This window comes from Oncorhynchus mykiss, chromosome 21 (genome assembly GCF_013265735.2).
Source record: "Oncorhynchus mykiss isolate Arlee chromosome 21, USDA_OmykA_1.1, whole genome shotgun sequence".
NCBI lineage: Eukaryota > Metazoa > Chordata > Actinopteri > Salmoniformes > Salmonidae > Oncorhynchus > Oncorhynchus mykiss.
Window position 1 is genome coordinate 21,304,732 of NC_048585.1, and position 25,274 is coordinate 21,330,005.

The window sequence follows — 25,274 nt, forward strand, 5'->3', positions numbered from 1 at the left end:
CAATCTCTCCAAAAGAATGTGGTGATCGATGGTATCAAAAGCAGTACTAAGGTCTAGGAGCACAAGGACAGATGCAGAACCTCGGTCTGATGCCATTAAAAGGTAATTTACCCACTTCACAAGGGAAGTCTCAGTACTATGATGGGGTCTAAAAACAGACTGAAGCATTTCAGCATTTCAAACATATTACAATATATGATACACTTTATTGTAGCTATTAAACATCTAGCTGAGTCAGACCATTACTGCTGTTCCAGCTGGCAAATAGGCATTATTACTTAGGTGGTGTACAGATCTTCCTTTACTTGGCGATCAACCTTTACTTTGCGATACTTCATAAATTCCCAACTTGGAAGATAACGCATGTCTTCTAAACTTCCATGGATAGTTGCAGCTGGTTGAATTTAGAAAATTATTCTTTATTAAATGAAATTCATTTTTTGTTTCATGATGTAATCCAACACCGCCATCTTGTCTATTTCAAATATTTTCAAATCTCATTGAGACAGGTGGGGGTCCACCCCAAGTGTCTTGTGTAATGACCGTGACTCAGAAATCAATCGTCGTGTTGAATGGCATTCACCTGTCTCGATCAATGAGAAGATTTGAAATAGACAAGATGTCAGTGTACACATTGTTGTGTTACTTCAGGGAGCAAAAACTTTTAAAATGACGGAGCATTTTCTAAATTCAAACAAACCACCTGCAACTATCCATGGAAGTTTTGAAAACATGCATTGTCTTCCAAGTCGGGAATTGAGGAAGTATCGGCAAGTAAAGTTTGCAATAATGCCTACCAGCCAGCTGGAACAGATCAGTAATGGTCTGATTAGGAAATACTTTGTATAGCTAGGTATACTATCTATTCTGTAGTCCTACCAACATCCTCCTAACATCCTTTCCCCTTTATCTTCTCCTCTCTTCTCTTCTCCTCTCTTCTCTTCTCCTCTCTTCTCTTCTCCTCTCTTCTCCTCTCTTCTTCTCCTCTCCTCTCCTCTCCTCTCCTCTCCTCTCCTCTCCTCTCCTCTCCTCTCCTCTCCTCTCCTCTCTCCCTCCAGACTCAGTGGCCTAGTTAAACTGTGTTGGATTCTAACAGCACATAGTTAATAGAGAGGGAGAGAGGGAAACCAGGCCTGTGGAAGTGTGAAATTCCCAATTTCAGAAGGATTATTTGTCGCTCTGTGTCCGTACACACACACACACACACACACACACACTCACACCTCTTCTGCCTGTTTCGCTACATGGTTGCAGACCCAGAGAAATGTGTTGAGGAAAAACATATGATACCATCTCTTTCAGCCGGGACACAGTGGTTAGATGTGACACTGTATTTGTTAGAGGGAAAGCACAGTATTTGTCATGTTAAAGTAAGTGACCTTATACAGTGACCTGGAATGTACAGTATTGGAGGAGGATAAAGTGACACGGTATGTGATGGGGTCCATTGACATAGCGTTGGGTTCATGCAATCAAACCAATAGCAACGTACCTTTGTTTCCACAACTAAACCCACACACGTACCCTTATCTAAAAACTTAAAGCATCTGCCTGTGAAGGGACGCTACCTAGTATTCTTAAAGGTGACTCACCACCTGGATTCGGTCTTATGGAGCAACATTTGAAATGGTGTATTTTACATTGGATACAAGTAGAGCAACAAAATGGTATATCATACACTAAAATGGTATATCATACACTAAAATGGTATATCATACACTAAAATGGTATATCATACACTAAAATGGTATATCATACACTAAAATGGTATATCATACACTAAAATGGTATATCATACACTGCATTTTTGAGGAACTTTGGGAAAGTAATTCTGTTTTGAGAAGTCGATAAACCTGTAAACTCACTTTTGAGAAAATGACCTTTGAATGTTTTGGTATGTAGTGAAGAGCTCTTTTTTTGTCTACACCCATTCAGCACCGTTCACACCCTCTTAAGCTTTAGCCCCACCCATCTCGTTTCGCTCTTGGAACGTTCAGAGCACACACTTGACTCCCTGACCGATGATTTGTTTACCTCTGGATAACATGAAAACAGCCTAACCAGCTCTGCTGGCAACAATTTCATTAAAGTGTACAACGGGTGCTCTAACTAGAAAAGCAAACGGCTCTGGGATACCACTAATAACGTCAGCTAGGGAGCCAACCAGCTAACATTAGCTAACTAGCTAACAGTACAGTTTAGCTTGAAATGAAACCACTTTCCGTCAAAATTAGAAATGTGTAATATCTGAAAATGTAGCTAGCTAACGCTAGACTGTCTTACCTGTATACATCATCATGCATGATGGACATATCTCCCTGTCACGAATGCCATGCCACGGTTGACCTTAGTTTGAAGATGTGATCCAGAGACAGGTGTTTTCTCCATGTCTTTAGCTACCATACACTATTTCCACTGATTTCAAAACTTGATCCTACAGAAAGTGGAGAGCAACACTTATGCAGCTCCACTACACAATACATTTTTTTAAAGCCGCGTTAGACAGAATTAAGCCTCTATATGGCAGACCAATACGAACTCCTCTCACGGCATGTCCAGCCCACTCATTATCTCATCCAGTCATGGCTAGTGGGAAGATTGCTGTCTTTTTCTGTGGCTTAACCAACAGGGCTCGTAATTTTATTTTTTTATTCGTATTTACAGATGGCATACAAGTTTGTTATTAAGGCATGAAAGTTCACATGTTCGAGAAGGCATTTTGATAAACAAATACTTTTACGTTCAAACGGCTCTCCTGTGAAGTCGTGACTTGCGACATACGCCTAGTTTCCTGAATAGGGTGACGTAGAGTAAATAGCCATTCTGCAGTGACAGCAGTGCAGTGCTGTGGGGTCAGTAGTGCAGTTGCAGTGCTGTGGTTGTCACTGTGTCATCTTCAGTGCTACTGCTCTCTCTCTCCTCTCTGTCTCTCTCTCTCTCTCGCTCTCTCTCCCTCTATCTCTCTCTCTCTCGCTCTCTCCTCTCTCTCTCCATCTCTTTCTCTCTCCCTCCCTCCCTCCATCTCTCTCTCTCTCTCTCTCTCTCTCCATCTCTCTCTCTCTCTCCATCTCTCTCCATCTCCATCGCTCTCTCTCTCTCCCTCTCCATCTCTTTCTCTCTCTCTCTCTCCATCTCTCTCTCCCTCTCCCTCTCTATCTCTCTCTCTCTTTCACTTTCTCCATCTCTCTCTCTCTCTCTCCCTCCCTCTCTCTCTCTCTCTCTCTCCATCTCTCTCTCTCTATCCATCTCTCTCTCTCTATCCATTTCTCTCTCTCTCCCTCTCCATCTCTCTCTCTCTCTCTCCATCTCTCTCTCTCCCCATCTCTCTCTCTCCCTCTACATCTCTCTCTCTCTCCATCTCTCTCTCTCTCCCTCTCCATCTCTCTCTCTCTCTCCATCTATCTCTCTCCCTCTCCATCTCTCTCTCCCTCTCCATCTCTCTCTCCCTCTCTCTCTCTCTTTCACTTTCTCCATCTCTCTCACTCTGCCTGTGTGTATGTATGTGCTAATGGTCCAGATGGCTACTCTGTCCTCCGCCATGGACACATATGGCCTCTACTTCAGTCAGACCCCCCCTACTGGGGACACTTTAACACTATGATATGATGGCCTGTTCTTGGCAGGAGGAGGGTGTCTTCTGTTCCATACTGTTGAATGACCATTAGTAGAAGATAGATGTTATTAGACAATGAAGATAGACGTGATGGAAGCATCATGGTCCTTGGTGCTAGATAGCGTGTTTCTATTGGTCAGGTCATAGTGTGGAGGTTGGAGGACATTGGTGATTTAAGACGTAGGGTAATGTGGAGTAGAGGTTCGTGATTGTTTTGAGAAGGAACTAGAGGTCAAAGAGAAGCGGAGGATAGAGACGGAGAGACAAAGTGTGTGTGCGTGCGTGGCACTGTGTGAGTGTGTTCGTATGTATGCGCCTGCATATTTGGTGTGTGAGAAAATGCGAGTGAAATCCTGCAGTGGTGTCCCTCCTCGTCACCCGTCATAAAGAATGATTTCCTGGGCCACTGCGGCCAGGGCATGATGAGGTCATGGCTCCATCATTTGTTTTCCAGGAGCGTGTGAAGCTATTGATTGTGACACCAGGGCTCCAGGCAAATGTCGTCCATATTTACCCAGATTAATTAAACAGTCCTGCTTCCGCACGTCACACTGCCTCCAGGAATACGTTAACGCTAGCTCTGTCAGTATGAACCTGCATTTAAACTCTGAACGCATTCTGTCTCCACACAAAAAGGAAATGACACTGACAGGGTATGCTAAGTAGCCTGGTTCCCAGGTCTGTTTGTGCTGAGTTGCAAACATCTGTGGTAATTGTGCATACATCTCCCTCTCTCTCTCTCTCTCGCTCTCTCTCTCTCTCTCTCTCTCTCTCTCTCTCTCTGTCTCTCTCTTTGTCCCTCTCCCTCTCTATCTCTCCTCTCTCTCCGATTAGCATAATAATTATGCTTATAATTGAAAAATAATGATTGTCATTATAAACCTGGGCAGTGCGTTTTGGCGGGACTGAAATTAAATATGGATGCCACCTTGTGTTCTCCCACCTAATCAACATCTTTTGAAATATAGAGCCGTATCTCACCTGACAGAACACAGAATACAATATTAAATTGAATACAGCACCGGAGACCGAGAAGAAGATATGGCACTTTGTGAGCGAGAGCTATTGTGTATTAACTGTCAATAAATAGTTGAGTTATCTACATAGCTGAGTGTGTGTAGCGATAGGTACAGTGATGAGGTGTGGCAAATCTCACTCATTTGTCCACCACACAATTCACTGACTAGTGTATTTCTGTGCCTAATGGTTTTGTCCATTATCTGACGTCTAATTCAGGTATAATAATGCTGGAACCTATTCAGTAGAATGCAACGTTAAGATTACATTTTAGATAGAAATGTAGCGTATTGATACTGAGACAAAGACCTGATTCTGCATGATAAAGAACCATGCTTCTTTTACACAATATTGAATAAGCCCTATTGAACACCCTATAGGTCTTTGTTTTTGCAGTCTATTTGGCCTTGATTGGCTGTGTGTCTCCCCTCCTCCAGGTGATGTCATCGTGTACATCAATGACGTGTGTGTCCTGGGCACCACCCATGCCGACGTGGTCAAGCTGTTCCAGTCAGTGCCCATCGGGCAGAGCGTAACCCTGGTGCTGTGCCGTGGCTACCAGCTGCCCTACGACCCCGAGGACCCGGGCGCCAGCGCCGGCACCACCACCACCCTCCTCTCTCCCCTGGGCCTGATGGAGCAGCGCCCCCTCCTGGTCAATGGACGCTCCAACTACGACAGCTACATGGACTACATCTCGCGCACGGCACGTTTCGTCCAGGAGCACGGTGACCAACATCTCAACGCCCACCACCACCATCAACCCCCTCCGCCGCCGCACCCCGGCGACACCCACCTGGACGGCTCCTCCCTGACGCCCGGCGGGCCGCACGGCGAGGACTCGGTGTCCATGGCGTCATCGGGGGCGACGCAGGCGGAGCTGCTGACGCTGACCATGGTGAAGGGGGCGGAAGGGTTCGGGTTCACCATCGCAGACAGCCCGACGGGCCAGAGGGTGAAGCAGGTGCTGGAGCCCCAGGGGTGTCCTGGTCTCTGTGAAGGGGACCTGATCATAGACATCAACCAGCAGGGAGTGCAGGGCCTCAGTCACACCCAGGTGGTGGAGCTGCTCAAGGAGTGTGCCGTCGGGGCTGAGACCAGCCTGGTCATCCAGAGGGGTGGAGGAGGTAAGAATATGCCTTGGGCCTCGATAACCGGCTGGCTACTTCCTGTCTTTCTCTCCATGTAGAAGAGCTTCTTCATATACCCATCTCTCTCTCTCTCTCTCTTCCTGTCCCTCTCTTTCTTTCACTCTGTCTTTCTCTTTCTCTCTGTCTTTCTCTTTCTCTCTGTCTTTCTCGTTCTCTCTTCTATCAATATTATATCCTTCTATCTCTGTTTCTCTGTATATCTTGCTCTCTCACGCTGTCTTTCCCTTTCTCCTCCTTTCTCCTCTTTTATTCTCTATCTCTCTCTTTTTTCCTGGTGACCTGGTCCAGGTGAGTGTGTGTGTTCTGTCTGTGTGTGTCCTGTCCTAAGACCACAGAAACCCATTATACAGTACGGCCGTGTTTGACTGACACACAGCTACTCTCACGGGATCTTTACTCTACTTCATTTTACTTACTGGGGAGAAAAAGTGCTTACCTTCCGTTTACTCTGAAGGACTCATGTTGTGCGTATTTAGCTTGCGCTCTTTCTTTGGCATCCGAACAGAGATTTTTTTTTAAATTACATTTCCTGCTTGATAAAAATGCTGACTCATTTTGAAGGTTTTTCAGTTTTTCTATTTGTACTGCGACCTAAAAGTTTAGTATGTGTGCAGAGTCTAGACTTTTGTGAGCAGAAAATTACAGCCCAAATAAAAAGACTGTGATGTGAGCAAGATATAAGTTGTGTTCGAACACTCTTACTAACATACTGTATACTACATACTTAGTGAGTATATACTACATACTATTAGTTCATTTTAGTATACTGTAAACGAACAGTATCCTTTCAGTTGAGCGTACTAGCTCTTCGCCTGTCTACCGGAAATTGATGCTGTTGCTTTGCAACCTCTTGCTAGCTAGTTAGTATACAAATGACTAGTTAGACATTTTCCGACTTTGGGTGTGTTCTTAAATTCAATCTGGAGTGTCAGAGTGCGCTCGTAAATTCCGAGCATCAGAGCGTTTTGCTCTCGGAGTGCACACTGGACGCTCGGGCCGAAGAGTAGGGTTGATTTGTTCTGACCTTGCAACGGCAGTCAAGCACCCAAGCTAACGTTGGCTAGCTTGCTAGCTGCTTCCAGACACAAATGAGATCACTCTGACAATTTGACTTGCCCTAGCAAAGCTGACAGTTTTCATGTTATCCAGAGCGTTGGTGACTGTAACTGTGCTGCTGCTGGCAGCAATTTAATGACGTTTTTTTCCTGAGGTTTACTGACACCGGCCATATTCAATGGATGTTGAGCGCTCGTTAATGAATTATTCTGCAAATCGGAGTAGATAGCCAGAACGAATTTATGAAAGCACCCGAATGTCCATTGAGAACGCACAACGACTATATTTAGCTAAGCTAAGAATGACGGGAATAATCAAGTCAATTAGCATTGGGTAGTTAGTTAGATAGCCTATAGTTAATATACTGGCAAGTTTGATGTATAAGTAGCCTAACGTTAGGCTACTAACTAACGCTAGGTAGCTAGCTAACAATATACCGGTACATACTGCTGTAATGATATGCTATGTGGTTTGCAATGACAGTGTAGCTAACAAATTGTCAGCTACTATATACTCAATTTCACGTCACAAATAGTATGGTTAGTATGAGTATTAGAACAGCTATAGAGTAGATCTGTTCTATGTGAGCTATTTCTATGTTTCCCATTCTTAAGTTTTGTTTTTGCTTCTTTTACTTTGGGTTTTGTACACCAGCTTCAAACAGCTGAAAATACTATCTTTTTTGTTTTGGAAAATATATTTCAGAGGTGTTTGGATGGTACAATGATTCTCTACACAATGACTGCTTGTTTTGTCACAAAATGAAATAAGGCGAATTACTCGAATTTTTGCAACCAGGAAATGGTGGAGCGATTTCTGCATATTGCACCTTTTAAGATTTGATATGGAACCCAATATTACTACCGTCACCTATTCAAGTCAGAAAAATGGACTTTCTTCTCTAAGGTTGCAAACCTCTACTTGATGGACCTTGTTTAATGTGATGTCAGTATGGTTTTGTATCATTCAGGGGAGAAAGAGCGATCTCACGGAGGCGAGAGAGGGAGTGATCCTGTCCACTTGTATCTGTAGGAGGTGGAGATTTTATTGATTGAATTTCCTGCTTGATAAAATCGCTGACTCATTTTCAAGGTGTCTGTTTTCTATTTGCTTTGCGACCTTTCTTTTAGAAAAAGTATGTAAGACTTTTGTGTGCAGAGAATTACAGCGTGAAATAAATAGACAATGACGCGAGCAGGATATAGAATGTTAACAAGCCACCGCTAGTTGCTAATTTGCGCTATAGTGCTTTTATTTCCGTCTTGTTTGTCTGAGAGGCCTGCTAACAGACAACATGTAACAGGCTAGCCATCTTTATCTCAGTCATACTATGATTCTCCTCTTGTTTCCTCAAGGATGATTGGAGTGTTGTATAGATGATCACATCAGATAGATCAGTGATATGAAAGCGGTACGTATACCGGTACATTACTTGGGTTAGGAAATCTGTTAAAATTGTATAAGGAACTCAATGTCACTGGTCAAAGTCAGAAAAATCTCACTTTCTAATATAAGGTAGAAAACCTCTACTTGATGGACCTTGTTTAATGTGATGTCAGTATCGTTTTGTATCATTCAGGGGAGAGAGAGAGAGAGTGATCCCATCCACTGTAGAGGTTCATAGATAGCAGGACACGAGTTGTAGTTAAGCCTGCTGTGATCAGCAAGCTCCCATTAATCCTCCTGCCCTATTGAAGTGTGATTGCAATAATGCCCCACAATGACTCAGCCATTACACTGGTGCTACGCACGCACACACCCCGTCAGTAATTGTTGATCAACTGGTAGAAGACTAATAGTCAGAGAGCCAGGCAGATAGCTCCATGGTGACTAACTTACAGAGAAAGGTCAATGTCATTTTGGGAATTGATCTACTGTCAGTTGCACATTTCTTTATTAGGCTGGCATGTAATCCATGGCCCCACAGAGCGCATGTGAACAGAATGAGAAACAGAGGGAAGGGGGAAGCAGGGGAATGGAGGAGAGAAGAAAATGTGAGACCAGGAAGTGGGATTGGGTGCTAGGAGGGTTAAGTCATTTTTGTCTCATGAGGGATGCCCACACACACACACACACACACACACTCAAAGAGCCTCCCATCTGTGTGGTAGTCGGACCCTGGCGGTCGAGCAGAGCTGGAAGGTCAAAAGGAGTGCGCTCTCCTAGAAGCGCTGCCTGCTGGCCCATGAAGCAGCTAGCTAACTGATGTAGATTTAGTCACATTACATCAAACCCAGTTAGCACCATTTAGCTCTTCCACACCACCACCCTGAGGCAGAACGCCACAGTGGAATGTCTGTTTGTCGGACATCTTGTGACAGACTCACCCTGTGAGGGTGAAAGGTCATAGTAGTCACTTGACACGATTCAGTCTGTTTCAAACATGGCCGTCTGCAGTGGGGAAATTATTAGCCCCTCCCCCACCCATACCACATTGGCTGGAGATTCTGTCACAAACTAATTTTTCTTCCATTAGGATTTGTTCAGTGATTGAATTGGAATTTCAATTCACCTCATGTCCTAACTTGAACTGAATTGGAATGGAAAGGACCTCAACCCCTGCAGGCAATAGCTCACGCTCCCTTCCGGCTCCCAGATCTTGACTTCTGTTGCTTCGGGTGAAAACAGAAAAAATATCTTTCCATCCCTCCAAACCAATCAGGGATGAGAGCTTCCAGCGTTTAGCCAGGCCATTACGTCCCTAATAAAACTGTCACCATTCCATTGTAATGATGTTCCAGCTCTTAATGCCCAGCGATTTGGCTGGGCTGTCAGGGAACTGGACCCAGGCCATACATTCTAATTAAAATGGCCCTTGTCTCGGTCCCTGAGGACCTGTGCCTCCACTCAACTCACTGCCCAGAGAGAGAGTAAAGAGATGACCACCAATGTCTGTCACCACATTACATTCAACTAGCAAACATGTCCTCTCTTCTCATTGACTCTCAAATGCCTTGTTTGTGTCATGGCACATACACACAGACACACAGACATACACACAGCTCATCTATTTGGTAAACACTCTCAAACTGAGAGAGAGAGCAGAGGGAGGACTAGCTAACTAAGTTGATTATGCATTGGCTCTGTCCGTTGTGCAGCAGTGTGTGTATGAGAGTGTGTGTATGAGTGTGTGTGTGCGTGTGGTGGGGCCAGATGGTTGTGTGGCTAGCACTGCCATGCGGCTCATCTAATGACAGACGGCTCCAGACGTGTCAACAGTCTACCACCTCCCAGCCTCACAACATACTGAGACAGCACCATCTGGTGGATGTGTTTAGTACTGACACCCTCTGTCACCAGAGGGGGAAGCTGTGACAGCCTTATTATTAAACGCTCATCTCTTTCACACACACACACACTCATGATTTCTTGTCCGTGTAGAGCCTCGCGGCGCTGTTGTGGCTCTTTTATGGCGGGTTGCCGTGCCAACCCCTCCATTAAAGGCAGAGACAGCGTTAGTGAGATCCTAAATGATCAGTGGGGGCTGAGTTACCCCACAGCAGCTCTGTCTGTCAGGGGATGGCCACAGGCCTCACTAACTATGATGAGGGAGAGCTCTTATCTCTGGGAGCTATTGACTATTGAGATGTATGATTTCAGAGAGGGCCCAGCACTCTGTTTGTGTGCGATTGCTTGCGTGCGTGCGTTTGTTTATGATGTAGCCCGGCTGCACGTTGTCATGGTCACCAGTACTCAACGGATGAGCTTTGCCGTGAAAGTTGCAACCACTGTCACTGTGTGTAGGCTTCATTGAATGTGTTTCACCGTGTCTCCACAAATATTATAGTATTTGAAGTGACGTTAGTGATCATCATTGCTAAATGGTAGCAGAAACACATATATTAGCTGTACATGCACTGTGGATGTAATGTCTGTGTTTACACCGTGCCTCTAGCCCATAGCTTTCTGCTGTTCCTGTCATATAGCTGTTCATTATTGCTTCATGGTTTGCTACTTCATAACTACCTTATGACAGCTAAATGTATGTTATCAGTGCAGTCACTTGAGCTTGCAATGTGAGTGTGTGTGTGTGTGTGTGTGTGTGTGTGTGTGTGTGTGTGTGTGTGTGTGTGTGTGTGTGTGTGTGTGTGTGTGTGTGTGTGTGCATCTATGTGTATGTCTTCACTTGTATTGGTATCAATTCCCATAACGCTCATCGTCAGGAATGGAGGAGGTCCACACCGTTTACTCTCTCCTCCATGGATCAGAAACGGACTCACTTACCATCCATAACATCCAGTGAATTACGCGTGATCACTTTTAAACGGTCCTGTTCTCCTAATAAAGTTAAGATATTCAGCCATCCCTTCAACTCCCCGCTGACTCCTGGCCTGTTTCTGCCAATACAAATAGCCGCCATGCCTCTCATCAGTGCCACTAATTAGCGAGTGTGCTGCAGACACACTCATTAAGGCCTATCTACGCCATTATCCAAGCTGCCTTCACCATAACACTAATTGGAGGATTTCAGACATGTCCGTTTAGTGTGCCTCGACGTGGCAGGATTGTGAAGTTCACATACGTTCGCCTACCCATGCTTACCCATCAGCAGAAACCCATATGTATACATACACAGTACACACATACTCATACACCCATACATGGTCAATAGCTGTTTGCTGGTCGAGTACACTCTCTCACTGAGGTTTTCTCTTGAAGGATGCTGCCAGTGTGTTAGTCATTCTAGTCTTTCTTGCTCACTTGGCCTGTCCTGTTCCCTCCTGTTCCCTCCTAATGCTCTTTAAGGTGGCTATATCTTCCTCCGGGCTGAACCAGAGATGACTATCACAACAAAGAGAGAGAGAAGGAGAGAGGGAGAGATCGAGAGAAGGGAGGGATGGAGAGTCTTTGAATCAATGAGCACCGCCCAGCAACACAGGGATTATACAGCACACAGCCAGACAGTGATTCATTGGCTAACAGCAAGAGGCGCTAGAGCAGGCTGCCTGCCAGACCAGCACAGTGCTGAACAGCAACAGCCATGTTCACAGCTCTGTCTCCACCAACATGCACCATGCAGAGCTGAGCCAATGCAGAACTGCCCTGTGCCGCTGCAGGAATCCTTGGCCAATCAGAATGGCCCTAGGAGAGAGGAACAGGAAGAGAGAGGGAGGTGGGAAAGACATCCAAATGGCTTATGGGTGAGCAGCCAGGTCAGATCCCAGCGGGGATCTAGGGTTGAGTGGTGCTAAGATCACTCTCATTGAGTCAGGGGTTAAGGCTTCACAAAAGTGTGTAGCGAGTCTAAGTAGGGTGCTTAACCTGGATCGGCTCAACGGCTCCATTGACAAAACTAGGCCCTTTTATTTGGAGTGTGTTTAAAGCGTGCGATTTAAAGTGTGATTGTATTGTACGAGTAGTAGGGATAAAGACATGATTGTGTTGTTGTGAGCTGTAATGTGGATTGAAGCATGGAGTGCACATCGTTTCTACTGTTCCTCAGCTAGATGTGTGTTGGTATTGAACACGTGAGTGAACATGGAACCAGCATGCAACAAAATCCATTTTCATGCGCCAAATATGATTTAAAATAGCTAACCGTCCCTGTGGGCTTTATTCATAAGCTATGCAAGATCCCATCAAATCGTAGTGTTATCCAAATCTCATTTAAATAATGACATGGCCTGCTGTTAGCCTGGCGGTGTGATATTATAGTGCTCTTCACGGTTGTGAGTGTGTGTGTGCACATGCATGTCTGTACGCGTGTGCAGGTGTGTCGTGTCATGTTGGAAATATCTACATCTACATGGGGTTTCGTATGGCTCTGATTCAATCAACTCATTAACTGTACGGGGGCAGCACTAAGTCCCATTAGTATGTTACTGATTCATTTAGCATACAGCTCTTTCGTCGTAGACAGAAAATATGTCAGCCCTCTCAATCTCACTGACAGTCACACTTTACATCAGATCTATTTATCATTTTTCTTCTAATCAGGAAGTGATTCAAACTTCAGCCAGCCAATCAATTAATCAAGGTAGAAAAGAAAGCCCGCAGTACTTCAGCCCTCAAGCTCCCAAATTCAATATCCCTTCCTTACATACAGTATACACTACCTGATATCCTGAGGGGCATTAGGACCATGGGCAGGGCCAGTTGTTCAGTGCTCCGCCATGGTCATCGATTAGTTGCCACAGGAAACTGCAGTGGGTCAGCATGGTCTCATTGAAGCAGAAGAGTCACCGTAAAAATGGTGGTCCTGTCCCGCTGCTCTAACATGGCCCTGTCCCATTTCTCTAACATGGTCCTGTCCCATTTCTCTAACATGGTCCTGTCCCATTTCTCTTACATGGTCCTGTCCCGCTGCTCTAACATGGCCCTGTCCCATTTCTCTAACATGGTCCTGTCCCATTTCTCTTACATGGTCCTGACCAACTGGTCTAACATGGCCTTGTCCCATTTCTCTAACATGGTCCTGTCCCATTTCTCTTATATGGTCCTGTCTCATTTCTCTTACATGGTCCTGTCCCACTGCTCTAACATGGTCCTGTCCCACTGCTCTAACATGGTCCTGTCCCACTGCTCTAACATGGTCCTGTCCCATTTCTCTTACATGGTCCTGTCCCACTGCTCTTACATGGTCCTGTCCCACTGCTCTTATATGGTCCTGTCCCACTGCTCTTACATGGTCCTGTCCCACTGCTCTTACATGGTCCTCTCCCATTTCTCTTACATGGTCCTGTCCCACTGCTCTTACAAGGTCCTGTCCCACTGCTCTTACATGGTCCTGTCCCACTGCTCTAACATGGTCCTGTCCCACTGCTCTAACATGGTCCTGTCCCACTGCTCTTACATGGTCCTGTCCCACTGCTCTTACATGGTCCTGTCCCATTGCTATTACAAGGTCCTGTCCCACTGCTCTAACATGGTCCTGTCCCACTGCTCTTACATGGTCCTGTCCCACTGCTCTTACAAGGTCCTGTCCCACTGCTCTTACAAGGTCCTGTCCCACTGCTCTTACATGGTCCTGTCCCACTGCTCTAACATGGTCCTGTCCCACTGCTCTTACATGGTCCTGTCCCACTGCTCTAACATGGTCCTGTCCCACTGCTCTAACATGGTCCTGTCCCACTGCTCTAACATGGTCCTGTCCCACTGCTCTTACATGGTCCTGTCCCACTGCTCTTACATGGTCCTGTCCCACTGCTCTTACATGGTCCTGTCCCACTGCTCTTACGTGGTCCTGTCCCACTGCTCTTACAAGGTCCTGTCCCACTGCTCTTACATGGTCCTGTCCCACTGCTCTAACATGGTCCTGTCCCACTGCTCTTATATGGTCCTGTCCCACTGCTCTTACATGGTCCTCTCCCATTTCTCTTACATGGTCCTGTCCCACTGCTCTAACATGGTCCTGTCCCACTGCTCTTACATGGTCCTGTCCCACTGCTCTTACAAGGTCCTGTCCCACTGCTCTTACATGGTCCTGTCCCACTGCTCTAACATGGTCCTGTCCCACTGCTCTAACATGGTCCTGTCCCACTGCTCTTACATGGTCCTGTCCCATTGCTATTACAAGGTCCTGTCCCCACTGCTCTAACATGGTCCTGTCCCACTGCTCTTACATGGTCCTGTCCCACTGCTCTTACAAGGTCCTGTCCCACTGCTCTTACAAGGTCCTGTCCCACTGCTCTTACATGGTCCTGTCCCACTGCTCTAACATGGTCCTGTCCCACTGCTCTAACATGGTCCTGTCCCACTGCTCTAACATGGTCCTGTCCCACTGCTCTTACAAGGTCCTGTCCCACTGCTCTTACATGGTCCTGTCCCACTGCTCTAACATGGTCCTGTCCCACTGCTCTTATATGGTCCTGTCCCACTGCTCTTACATGGTCCTCTCCCATTTCTCTTACATGGTCCTGTCCCACTGCTCTAACATGGTCCTGTCCCACTGCTCTTACATGGTCCTGTCCCACTGCTCTTACAAGGTCCTGTCCCACTGCTCTTACATGGTCCTGTCCCACTGCTCTAACATGGTCCTGTCCCACTGCTCTAACATGGTCCTGTCCCACTGCTCTTACAAGGTCCTGTCCCACTGCTCTTACATGGTCCTGTCCCACTGCTCTAACATGGTCCTGTCCCACTGCTCTAACATGGTCCTGTCCCACTGCTCTTACATGGTCCTGTCCCATTGCTATTACAAGGTCCTGTCCCCACTGCTCTAACATGGTCCTGTCCCACTGCTCTTACATGGTCCTGTCCCACTGCTCTTACAAGGTCCTGTCCCACTGCTCTTACAAGGTCCTGTCCCACTGCTCTTACATGGTCCTGTCCCACTGCTCTAACATGGTCCTGTCCCACTGCTCTAACATGGTCCTGTCCCACTGCTCTAACATGGTCCTGTCCCACTGCTCTTACATGGTCCTGTCCCACTGCTCTTACATGGTCCTGCCCCACTGCTCTTACATGGTCCTGTCCCACTGCTCTAACATGGTCCTGTCCCACTGCTCTAACATGGTCCTGTCCCACTGCTCTTACATGGTCCTGTCCCACTGCTCTAACATGGTCCTGTCCCACTGCTCTTATATGGTCCTGTCCCACTGCTCTTACATGGTCCTGCCCCACTGCTCTTACATGGTCCTGTCCCACTGCTCTTACATGGTCCTGTCCCACTGCTCTAACATGGTCCTGTCCCACTGCTCTTACAAGGTCCTGTCCCACTGCTCTTACATGGTCCTGTCCCATTGCTCTGTGACAAATTATTCACTTCAGACACCTCTACTATGTCAGATCTCCAGGTGGAATGTGATCATTGCAAGTGTTACATACTATGAGTACTGTAGGCCAATGATAACGTGACCTGTCATGGTTAACTTGCAGATGTCGCACTAGCTCAGATCCTTGCACTATCTGAACTATACAATTGGTTCTACCGTACCAGGCAAACTAAATGAAATGCAGCTCAGGTATTAGAACATATTTGACTCAGTAATGTTCTCTGCTATGGGGTCTCACAGGAACAGAAGCAAGAGTCTGTCACTCAAGACATCTCAGTGCTGATCTACCATAGGAAAGGGCACCACTGACATCTCTGTCTAACCAAACACCTCCTATGCCTGAGTTAACAATGAATGGATTTCCCCTGTGGAGTACCCTCCATGATGGTTGTTGCTCTGCCTTTCCCAGGGAACACAGGTTGTTCTGTCTTGAAGTAATGCCGGTTGATAGCAGGTCATCCTAAGAGCACTCGTAATGATTGACCTTGTTTTAAGAAAGTGAAAAGAGTCAGTTTTAATTAAAAAACAGACCTGCCGTCTGAACGCTCTCTCATGTATCACCCAGTAATGTGGGTTCTTTATCATCTGTTTATATGTTGTGCCTGTGCTGATAGAGCTGTCCAAAAAAATAATTGGATTTGAGAATTGTTAAAGTCGTTCCTGATAAGCTGCTGTAATTTCCCCCCCATCTATAAAAATCTATATTCTAGCCGTGGATCTGTGCAAGGCAAGCTCCAGTCAGATTGATGACTCACTGAGAGAGACTGATAGTTTGCAAATATGTCTTCTCTGTCGCTTCATCTCTCTCCCTTCCTCCAACCTCTACCACCCCCTCTCTTTTGTTGATCACTTTCCATTTCTGCTGTGCCACTCGTTGGTGATGGAGGGCATGTTTACGGTGTGATTGCGCCCTTAAAAAGAGACTAGCGCTGGGAAGCCTCCTGGCATTTAAGTCAGGCAGCCACTCGCTAATTCGATCCTCGACGATTTGCATCCACTCGTTCTGTTCCTGGAGAGGGTGAAAATTGAATTGAGAAGACAGACGGTCTGTTGTTTGTTTGTTTGTTTTGTTTTTTTTACGTTTCTCCGGGGGGGCCGATGTGGAGTGAATAGTTTGGGCCGTATGTGTTATGAAGCTGGGTCTTTTGATGTGAGACTGCTACCTTGCGTTGCAGAGCTCTGTGTGTGAACACTGGCTGGGGAGAGTATCGCTGGAATTCCTGCATTCTGTTACACTCTGTTTGTTGTGATCATGTGTTCTAGTAGATTGTGGAATGTTGTCATTTGCTGAGTAAATGTTGGCTGGGCCTGTTTAGATGACAGTGGTGGTGGGTAAGGACTCGCCCTTCCCCTTCGGTGTTTGCAGATCTGAAGGATCTGGACAGATAGAAGCGTGGTGGTGGAGCATCCACCATATTATTTACAGCTTACAGATGGGTGTATGGGGAGGGGAGGGGTATAGGGGGCTAAGTGGGTTCTGTTTTCCCATGGAAAATACATGACCTACTCCTAACACAGCCAATTCATTCACACTACCCTCCGGCCAAAATCATCCCAAAACGTTGCACATTCACACAGCGCCTCTGGTATTCCTTCAATCAATTAACGAAAGTCACAGTCCATGTTGATATATTAGAAGTAGACACCTTTAACTGGAATATGAATATTTACCCGAGAAACAGTTGGAGCCCTCTGGCCTGGCAGTATGTGGTCCAAGCACAGTAGTGTTGTGATATGTCATCACCCCACACACATGCTGTGACTGTTGTGACTACAGTTCCCTGAATGATTCAATCCAAGGCAGAGGTCCATACGACTGCTAGAAAATGATGTCATTAAGTGCATGCAATGACTTCCTAAAAACCACACAATTACAGGACCTACACGGCTCTGTACACTGTAGTGCAGTGAGATTCGGGGTCGGGGGAACTGCAGTAGGGGTTGCAAAATAAAAACATATGTAGAATTATTTTTGGAACCAAAAATTTGAGGACAGATGGTACAATATACAAACGTTTTTGAGAAATATAATTTTATTGAGTAAATATATGAATTGGTTTCCTTTCATTTTGATAAGAGAAGAAAATGTAATGCATTGAAGATTATTTGTTGATGTCGAAATCCAAATGTACCGATTTCAAAGTTGTGTCATTTGACTTGGGGTGGGGTCGCGAGAAATTCTTCAGGGAAAAAATGAGGTCCCCGGAAACAGTTTGAATACCACGGCTGTAGTGTATATCTGGTATTGTATCAAATCTACCAGTCTAACATGGAAACTTACTGTGTAGGTTATATTTGTCAGTGGAAAACAGTCCCTCCTGTGTTGAATGGTGAAGCCTCATCACCTATCGAATCATTCTCATCAGTTCAATCCAACTTTAGAGTCAGGGGAGAGTTTAGGGTTTTCTAAGGTTATGACCTATTATACTTCTGTGTTGAATCCAATTTCTTTCTTTATCAGACCGTCACCTTTGGTGTTTTTCCCAAGCGTTGTCCCTGTAAGGCAAATTCAATGACAGGGAATTCTGTTATAAGATCAAGCCTGGAGGTTTATCCAAATATTGGTAAAGGCTTCCCCAATATGATCCCCGATCAATTATTTGGGATGATTTAGCAACACATACGGTAATGTGTATATATATACACTGAGTATACCAAACATTAGGAGCACCTTCCTAACATTGAGTTGCACCCCCCATTTTACCCTCAGAGCAGCCTCACTTTGTTGGGTCATGGACTCTACAAGGTGTCGAAAGCGTTCCACAGGGATGTTGGCCCATGTTGACTCCAATTCTTGCCACAGTTGTGTCAAGTTGACTGGATGTCCTTTGGGTGGTGGACCATTCTTGATACACACGGGAAACTGTTGAGCGTGAAAAACCCAGCCATGTTTCAGTTCTTGACGCAAACCGGTGCAGCTGGCACCTACTACCGTACCCAGTTCAAAACGTACTGACGTTGTGTGTCTTGCCCAGTCAGCGTCTGAATGGCACACTTACACCATCCATATCTCAGTTGTCTCAAGGCTTACAAATCCTTATTTAACCTGTTACCTCTCCTTCATCTACACTGGTTAAAGTAGATTTAACAAGTGACATCAAATAGGGATCATAGCTTTCACCTGGATTCACCTGGTCAGTCTATGTGATGGAAAGAGCAGGTGTTCTTCATGTGTTGTGCACTGTGGTGGTGGCAGTTTTCAACGTCCCCTTGGCTTGGAGACCAACGTTACTGTAAGATCCTCTCTGACCCATTGTCTTTCTGGTGCTTCAAGAATCTGCTTCTCAAGGACATTGCTTCTCAAGGACATTGCATCGCACCACTTGGGGTGAGATTATTTTGCAGCCCTCTCATTGCTTTTAGTGCAAATATGTCATCTTTCCATTGGTTTCTTGATGTTTTATTCCGTTTAAGTTTTGTTATCTTTCCTTAGTTCATGGAGTAGCCCTCAGACACAGACAGACCAGCTCAGACCTAATGTAATGGCTGCCACTACTCTCTAGGCTAAACATTGTTGTTTTCTCACTATTGCAGGTCACTATTCACCCTGGAAGACCCCTAAACAGGTAAAATGCATTGTCTTCCGAGCCTCAGCTCTCCCATTAATTCTAATTGACTCATTTAGTTAACAAAATGGCTGCACTGTGCATATATGTTGGAGCTGCTCTGATTGACTTTACTACATAACCTTAAATCTATATCTTCTGAACTTTGGCTGCAGTCTTGCTGCTGTTTAGCTGAGAATGACTACTCTATTCTATTCCCTTCCCTTATACTAACTGTAGTGCTGTTGTCGTGTCTCGGCTGCTGCTGTATCCTGGCCTTGAGTTGGACCCTTCCTCTTGCCATCACATGCAGAGGAAAGGGTTAAGTGGCCCCCTCATAGATATAGAATTACTAGACTGGTCATACCCCGAGCCAGATGGGCCATGATCTAAATAAATATTGATGGTCATTCTATGTGGTGTATGTCTATGCACATGACAGTCTACGTCTATGCAAACTGCTAGACCAGATGCTCTTCTAGTAATGCTATATCTATGGTCCAGACTCTGGGATGGCATGGTCCCCTCAACATTCCATCCTTCTCTCAGCTCCTCTGTATCCCTGATAGAGAGAGTGAGAGAACCCTTTTCTAACAGTCATACCGAGAATTATCACTCATCCATTCTTCCCTTCTTCCTTCATCTCCAGGCTGCTATTGATCTGCTACTAACTTGGCTATCTTTCCTGATCATATTTTGTCATATCTATGTTTTCTCAGATGTCATATATGTCAGACAAAATATACAAATGTTGTATTTTTAGATTTTGTCGAGACAGAATGGTACTAACATGTTGAAAGCTGAAACTTTAAAGATGTCTGAGACCTCTTAGACACCTCTGTTCAAACCTAGCCTCCTCTGTCTGTCTGTCGGTCTGTCTGTGTGGACTCTGTCCCCAAACACTCAATAAACACTCATCCAAACAAGGAAGAACAACAACAACATGCATCAGAGAGCACTCTCTGAGTTGAGTTAGACATGGTGTATTGCCAAGAAACAAGGTGTGTGTGTGTGTGTGCGCACATCCCATTTCATGCTACTTCATGTTCTAGTTTGGCTCTGATATAGCTAACCAGCTCCTAACCCCGGCTCATTTGTGGAGTCTCCGGCGACAGATCATAACATTCCACACATCCATGGACTCAGAAGAAGCCGTCTTTGTGTTATCCCTTCTTGTCAGCAGCTCTCTCAAGCCCTCACATGAATTTTTCCTCATTGTAGCTCATTTCTGTTCTCCTCTTTGTTGAATCTCTCAGTTTCCAACAGATTAATGGTAATTCTGAATCTGAGCTCCCGGAGAAGAAGTGCCTGGGAAAATAGCTATGGAGTCAGGCAGGCAGGCAGGCGGTCCAGCTGAAGCTTCTCTTTCTCTCTCTCTCTCTCCCCCCTAGCGTGTGTTTGTTCCTCTCCACACATTCAGCTGTGGTGGAGAAGAGGCAGAACAGGCTTCAGAGCGACAGCAGCTGCCAACAGCCCCCAAAACAGAGTCCAGAGTTCAGCCCAGGTTTAATTGGATATCATTAGTTCCAAGACGATTTCCATAGCCCAAAGAATCTCAGCCCAAATAATCCGACATGGATACAAAGTTTAAAAACTGAGACTAGGGTAGTTCTGTAATTGTAACTCAAAGTTGGTACAAGTAATAATGATGCCCTGCCTTCCGAATTCAGTTTGGAACAAAGCCTGTGCATATATGAGTATATTCTCATATAGTCATGAGAGTGAAGAACAGAATATATGTAGTACTATTGGTGTGGATGCAGAGTCGATTTATGGCCGAACCTGAGAGTATTGTGTGTAGGAAACAGCAGTCTCTAGCCACACACACAGGTCATACAGTCTTAAAGATCCTGACTGCCCGTGACTAAATGAGGGGGAAAGGTTCAATTAAATTCAAAACAACAGTATTTATCCCTCTCAGGGCCAGTTAGGAAAGACTGACATACTTCATACTTCACTTAGTACATACAGCGTAATAGATGGAGGGAGAGAGAGACGGAGGAGGTAGGGGAAGTGATAGTGCTATAGTCTGGTCCAGACTTAATAAGATCCCCTGACTGTCACCCTGCCATTACACGGCCAGACACTCAGACATTCCGAAGATCAGTAGCAGAGATGGGCGGAACCACATAGAGTGGGAACACTTTGATTTTGCCTTGGTCCGATGGAACTAGGTGCCTTGGCAGCATCTTTTTATACAGCTCCTGATATCAAACGAGTCATTTTGTGGGGTGGTACTATAGACAACTATCATTCTCACTGTCATCCTAACATACCAATGTGTCATCTTCACTATCTCATCAACACCACTCTGTTTTCTAAAGACAACTGACATTTGCACAACACAAGAAAGCAGCTCAGCTTGTCAAAATAGGTCATAGTGTGTATCACTTCGAATAATCAATGTGGTGCTTATTTCAAATTGGAAGAGAAATCATATTTTATGCACTTAAGCATTTAGCTGCATTGTTTGGTTGTACGCCCGCATAAATGACCACTTCTCTCTTTTTCTCCTGGACGCACACTGAGTGGTTTGGGATTCAACGCTGCTGAGAGTAATTGGGACTAAACAAACCTGTTTTGACACTAGCACTGCTGGCTTTTCTGCATTGTATTGGAGACGCCACAATAGTGTTTTCCACAATAGAGACACCACACATTATCCACCACATCTACATTCCATTATAGTTTCGGAACACACACACACAGACACACACAGACACACAGGTTCATCCAAGAGATTCTCTGAGGGGGTTGAATGCTGTGTGTTTGCACTCCTCCTATCACCATGCCCCTCTAGCATCCACTACAGTCTCTATCATAGAACGTCTTGGGCCGTAGCCACTCTACACTGGGCCAGTACCCTCTGTGTGCCCACTTTGGCCATTTGCCGTCTGCCGCCGCCGACGATAGCGGCACACTGACATGTTTAATATGCTCTCCGCCTGCCCTTCTCTTCCTCCCAGCAGCCCTGAACTGGTGTGCCTGTGCTCTCTCTCCTTCTGCATAATTAACACACTGCTTTTCCAGACCTGCTTTAATAAGCCTTGGCATCTTTTATTTCCTTTAAAACGTTTCTTCACCTCCCCCCTCTCTTCATCTTTGTTGTTGCTTTTAATTAGTCGCCGCCGGCTGGTGCTCATGTTGCTTTGCTGCATTACTACTCCCACTAATATTAGACTGTTGTAGTGAATGACAGAGGTCAATGAAGTCGATGACGTCCATGAAGGCCTCTGTCCCCACCTGTATACTATGAATAGCTTTGCTACCTGCTCTCACCTCATTTGGTTCGTCTAAGAGGAAGTTGTTAGAGTACCAGGACAGCGCCCCCTTGCATCCCTTAGGGATGTCAGTGCGTAATGACCGGGTGAGAACCAGGGTAGGGGTGGTGGAGACTGAACCAATGCCCTGATGTCTGATGTGTTTACAGGTGTTGGAGCAGTGGGACGCGGCCCAAGGCCAGGGAGGGGGTCAGGGCAGCCCCCAGACCAGTCTGTCTGCCCCCGTTGTCCCCCACAACGCCCCCTTCCTGACCCGCCACCTCCACAGGGCCTCAGTCCCAGACTCTGCCCTCCCCGAGGGCTTTGATCTGAGCAGGCCCGACCCCTATGACCTCTATGAGAAGTCCAGGGCTATCTATGAGAATAGTAGGCGTAAGTACTGGAAACACACTAGTACAACAACAACAACAACAGCATCAACAACAACAGCCCCATAATATCTGTCTGGGGTTCCAGGGATTAATGTTCTTCTGAACAGGTGGACCTATGAAGATGCACACAAACACACTCATACACATACACACACACACCTCATCTCCTGAATGAATCATTGTAGCCCTCGTGAACAGTAGTCAGGGCTCCATAGTGCAATATAACAATGGCCTCAGCTCCACCTGTTCTGTTCCTATAGGGACATAGTCTGGGTTCTGTTCCTATAGGGACATAGTCTGGGTTGTCTGGGTTCTGTTCCTATCGGGACATAGTCTGGGTTGTCTGGGTTCTGTTCCTATAGGGACATAGTCTGGGTTCTGTTCCTATAGGGACATAGTCTGGGTTGTCTGGGTTCTGTTCCTATAGGGACATAGTCTGGGTTGTCTGGGTCCTGTTCCTATAGGGACATAGTCTGGGTTGTCTGGGTCCTGTTCCTATAGGGATATAGTCTGGGTTCTGTTCCTATAGGGACATAGTCTGTTGTCTGGGTTCTGTTCCTATAGGGACATAGTCTGGGTTCTGTTCCTATAGGGACATAGTCTGGGTTGTCTGGGTCCTGTTCCTATAGGGACATAGTCTGGGTTCTGTTCCTATAGGGACATAGTCTGAGTTGTCTGGGTTCTGTTCCTATAGGGACATAGTCTGGGTTGTCTGGGTCCTGTTCCTATAGGGACATAGTCTGGGTTCTGTTCCTATAGGGACATAGTCTGACTTGTCTGGGTTCTGTTCCTATAGGGACATAGTCTGGGTTATCTGGGTCCTGTTCATATAGGGACATAGTCTGGGTTATCTGGGTCATGTTCCTATAGGGACATAGTCTGGGTTATCTGGGTCCTGTTCCTATAGGGACATAGTCTGGGTTGTCTGGGTTCTGTTCCTATAGGGACATAGTCTGGGTTCTGTTCCTATAGGGACATAGTCTGGGTTATCTGGGTCCTGTTCCTATAGGGACATAGTCTGGGTTGTCTGGGTTCTGTTCCTATAGGGACATAGTCTGGGTTCTGTTCCTATAGGGACATAGTCTGGGTTATCTGAGTTCTGCAGAATGAGATGTATTATGTTGTTTTGTCTGTAGATGTATTTCTGTAAATATGATGGAGTATGACAACGGTTTAAGAGTTTCTACTTTTAACTTAGTGCTGACAGATGACTTGATGTTGATACATTTGTATTTGGCCTAGACTCCTTCGTTAGGGGAATCTCTGAATCGCGGATCTCTGCCTCCAGTCGATGTTCTGCCAGAGTGTAGAGTCAAATTAGCCATTTTTTCCCAGGAACATCTCAGCCAACAACCTGTCTTCCTAGGCCGCTATAAACTTTAGGAGCCAACAATTATATTTTAGCCATTAAAGATCCTGTCAGGGGTACAAGCATAGGGATTTCCTTTCAGTTCATTGAGTGTACGACCAAGCTTTTAACTGGGTTGCCAAGATATGCTCGGTAGAAAGATTTGTACGACAGTATACCATTGGTTTTTGACATCAGTAGTCATATCTACTGTATGATTCTGAACATAAAGTGAACTCATCCTTTTGACCAGTGCTAGTGACAGTGCTAGTTTCTGTTAAGTCCGTGCAGCTTGATGTACCATAGAGGCTTCATGATTGACATGCGAGGCTCTAGCCGGTGGACGATGATAATGCTCTGCTCCTCTCTATGGTAGAATCTCTGTGGGCCTGAGTCAGTCGTAGGTGAGGAGAGAGACAAGCTGTGTGTGTGCTTACGCAACACAACCTTTATTAAAGAGGACAGGGCTGTCGGAAGAACTCCATGTCAAAGCCTTTCAGCGTCTCGGTCAATCTTTCTCCGTAGCTTTCCTTTCTCTCCCTCTCTCTCTATCTGCTTTTCTCTCTCTCTCTCTGTCTGTCTGTCGCTCTCTCTCTCTCTCTGTCTCGGTGTCTCTCTCTGTCTGTCTGTCTGTCGCTCTCTCTCTCTCTCTGTGTCTCTCTCTGTCTGTCTGTCTGTCGCTCTCTCTCTCCTCTGTCACTGTCTCTCTTCTCTCCCTCTGTCTCTTTTTCTCTCTCTCTCTCCCTCTCTCTCTGTCTCTTTCCCTCTCTCCTCTCTCTCTCTCTCACTCACTTCTCTCTCTCTCTCTTTGTTTCTCACTCTTCCATCATTTCTTTCTCTCCTTTAGTCCCGTGTTCAGTTTAGTGTTAAGTGTCTGTCCCCTCCATGTAACATGCCCCCAAAGTGCTGTTCGTTGCTCGGCTACACGTGCAGACTGTTGGTCAGTCAGGTTAACAGGGTTGAGGCACAGGGCAACTTTTAGGAACACTTTACTTGTTTCCCTCAGTGGTGTGGGAGTTCTAGGTCATGAACATTGGTATTTTTCAGTAACCTTATCTAACTAGGACTGTTCTCAATATAGCCAGGAGACCAATGCAGGCTGTTAGAGAAGAAAATGCACCCATACCCCACAACCATAGACAAGTCAGTGTAGCTTCCACTGATTGTTGATAAGGTTT

The 25,274-nt window shown here is 45.8% G+C and overlaps 1 protein-coding gene across 10 annotated transcripts in view; it reads left to right on the plus strand.

The window, feature by feature from the left end:
* The window catches only part of LOC110499983 (membrane-associated guanylate kinase, WW and PDZ domain-containing protein 2), a 263,199-nt gene that overhangs the window by 217,378 nt on the left and 20,547 nt on the right, over positions 1-25,274 (plus strand). For 8 of the 10 annotated variants that reach the window (XM_036957236.1, XM_036957235.1, XM_036957237.1 and 5 more), the window contains exons 10-12: positions 5,068-5,757; positions 19,086-19,117; positions 22,527-22,749. In XM_036957236.1, the coding sequence (XP_036813131.1) occupies positions 5,068-5,757; positions 19,086-19,117; positions 22,527-22,749 (945 nt within the window). The remainder of the gene's footprint in view (positions 1-5,067; positions 5,758-19,085; positions 19,118-22,526; positions 22,750-25,274) is intronic. The other 2 variants (XM_036957230.1, XM_036957231.1) reach the window with 1 other exon arrangement.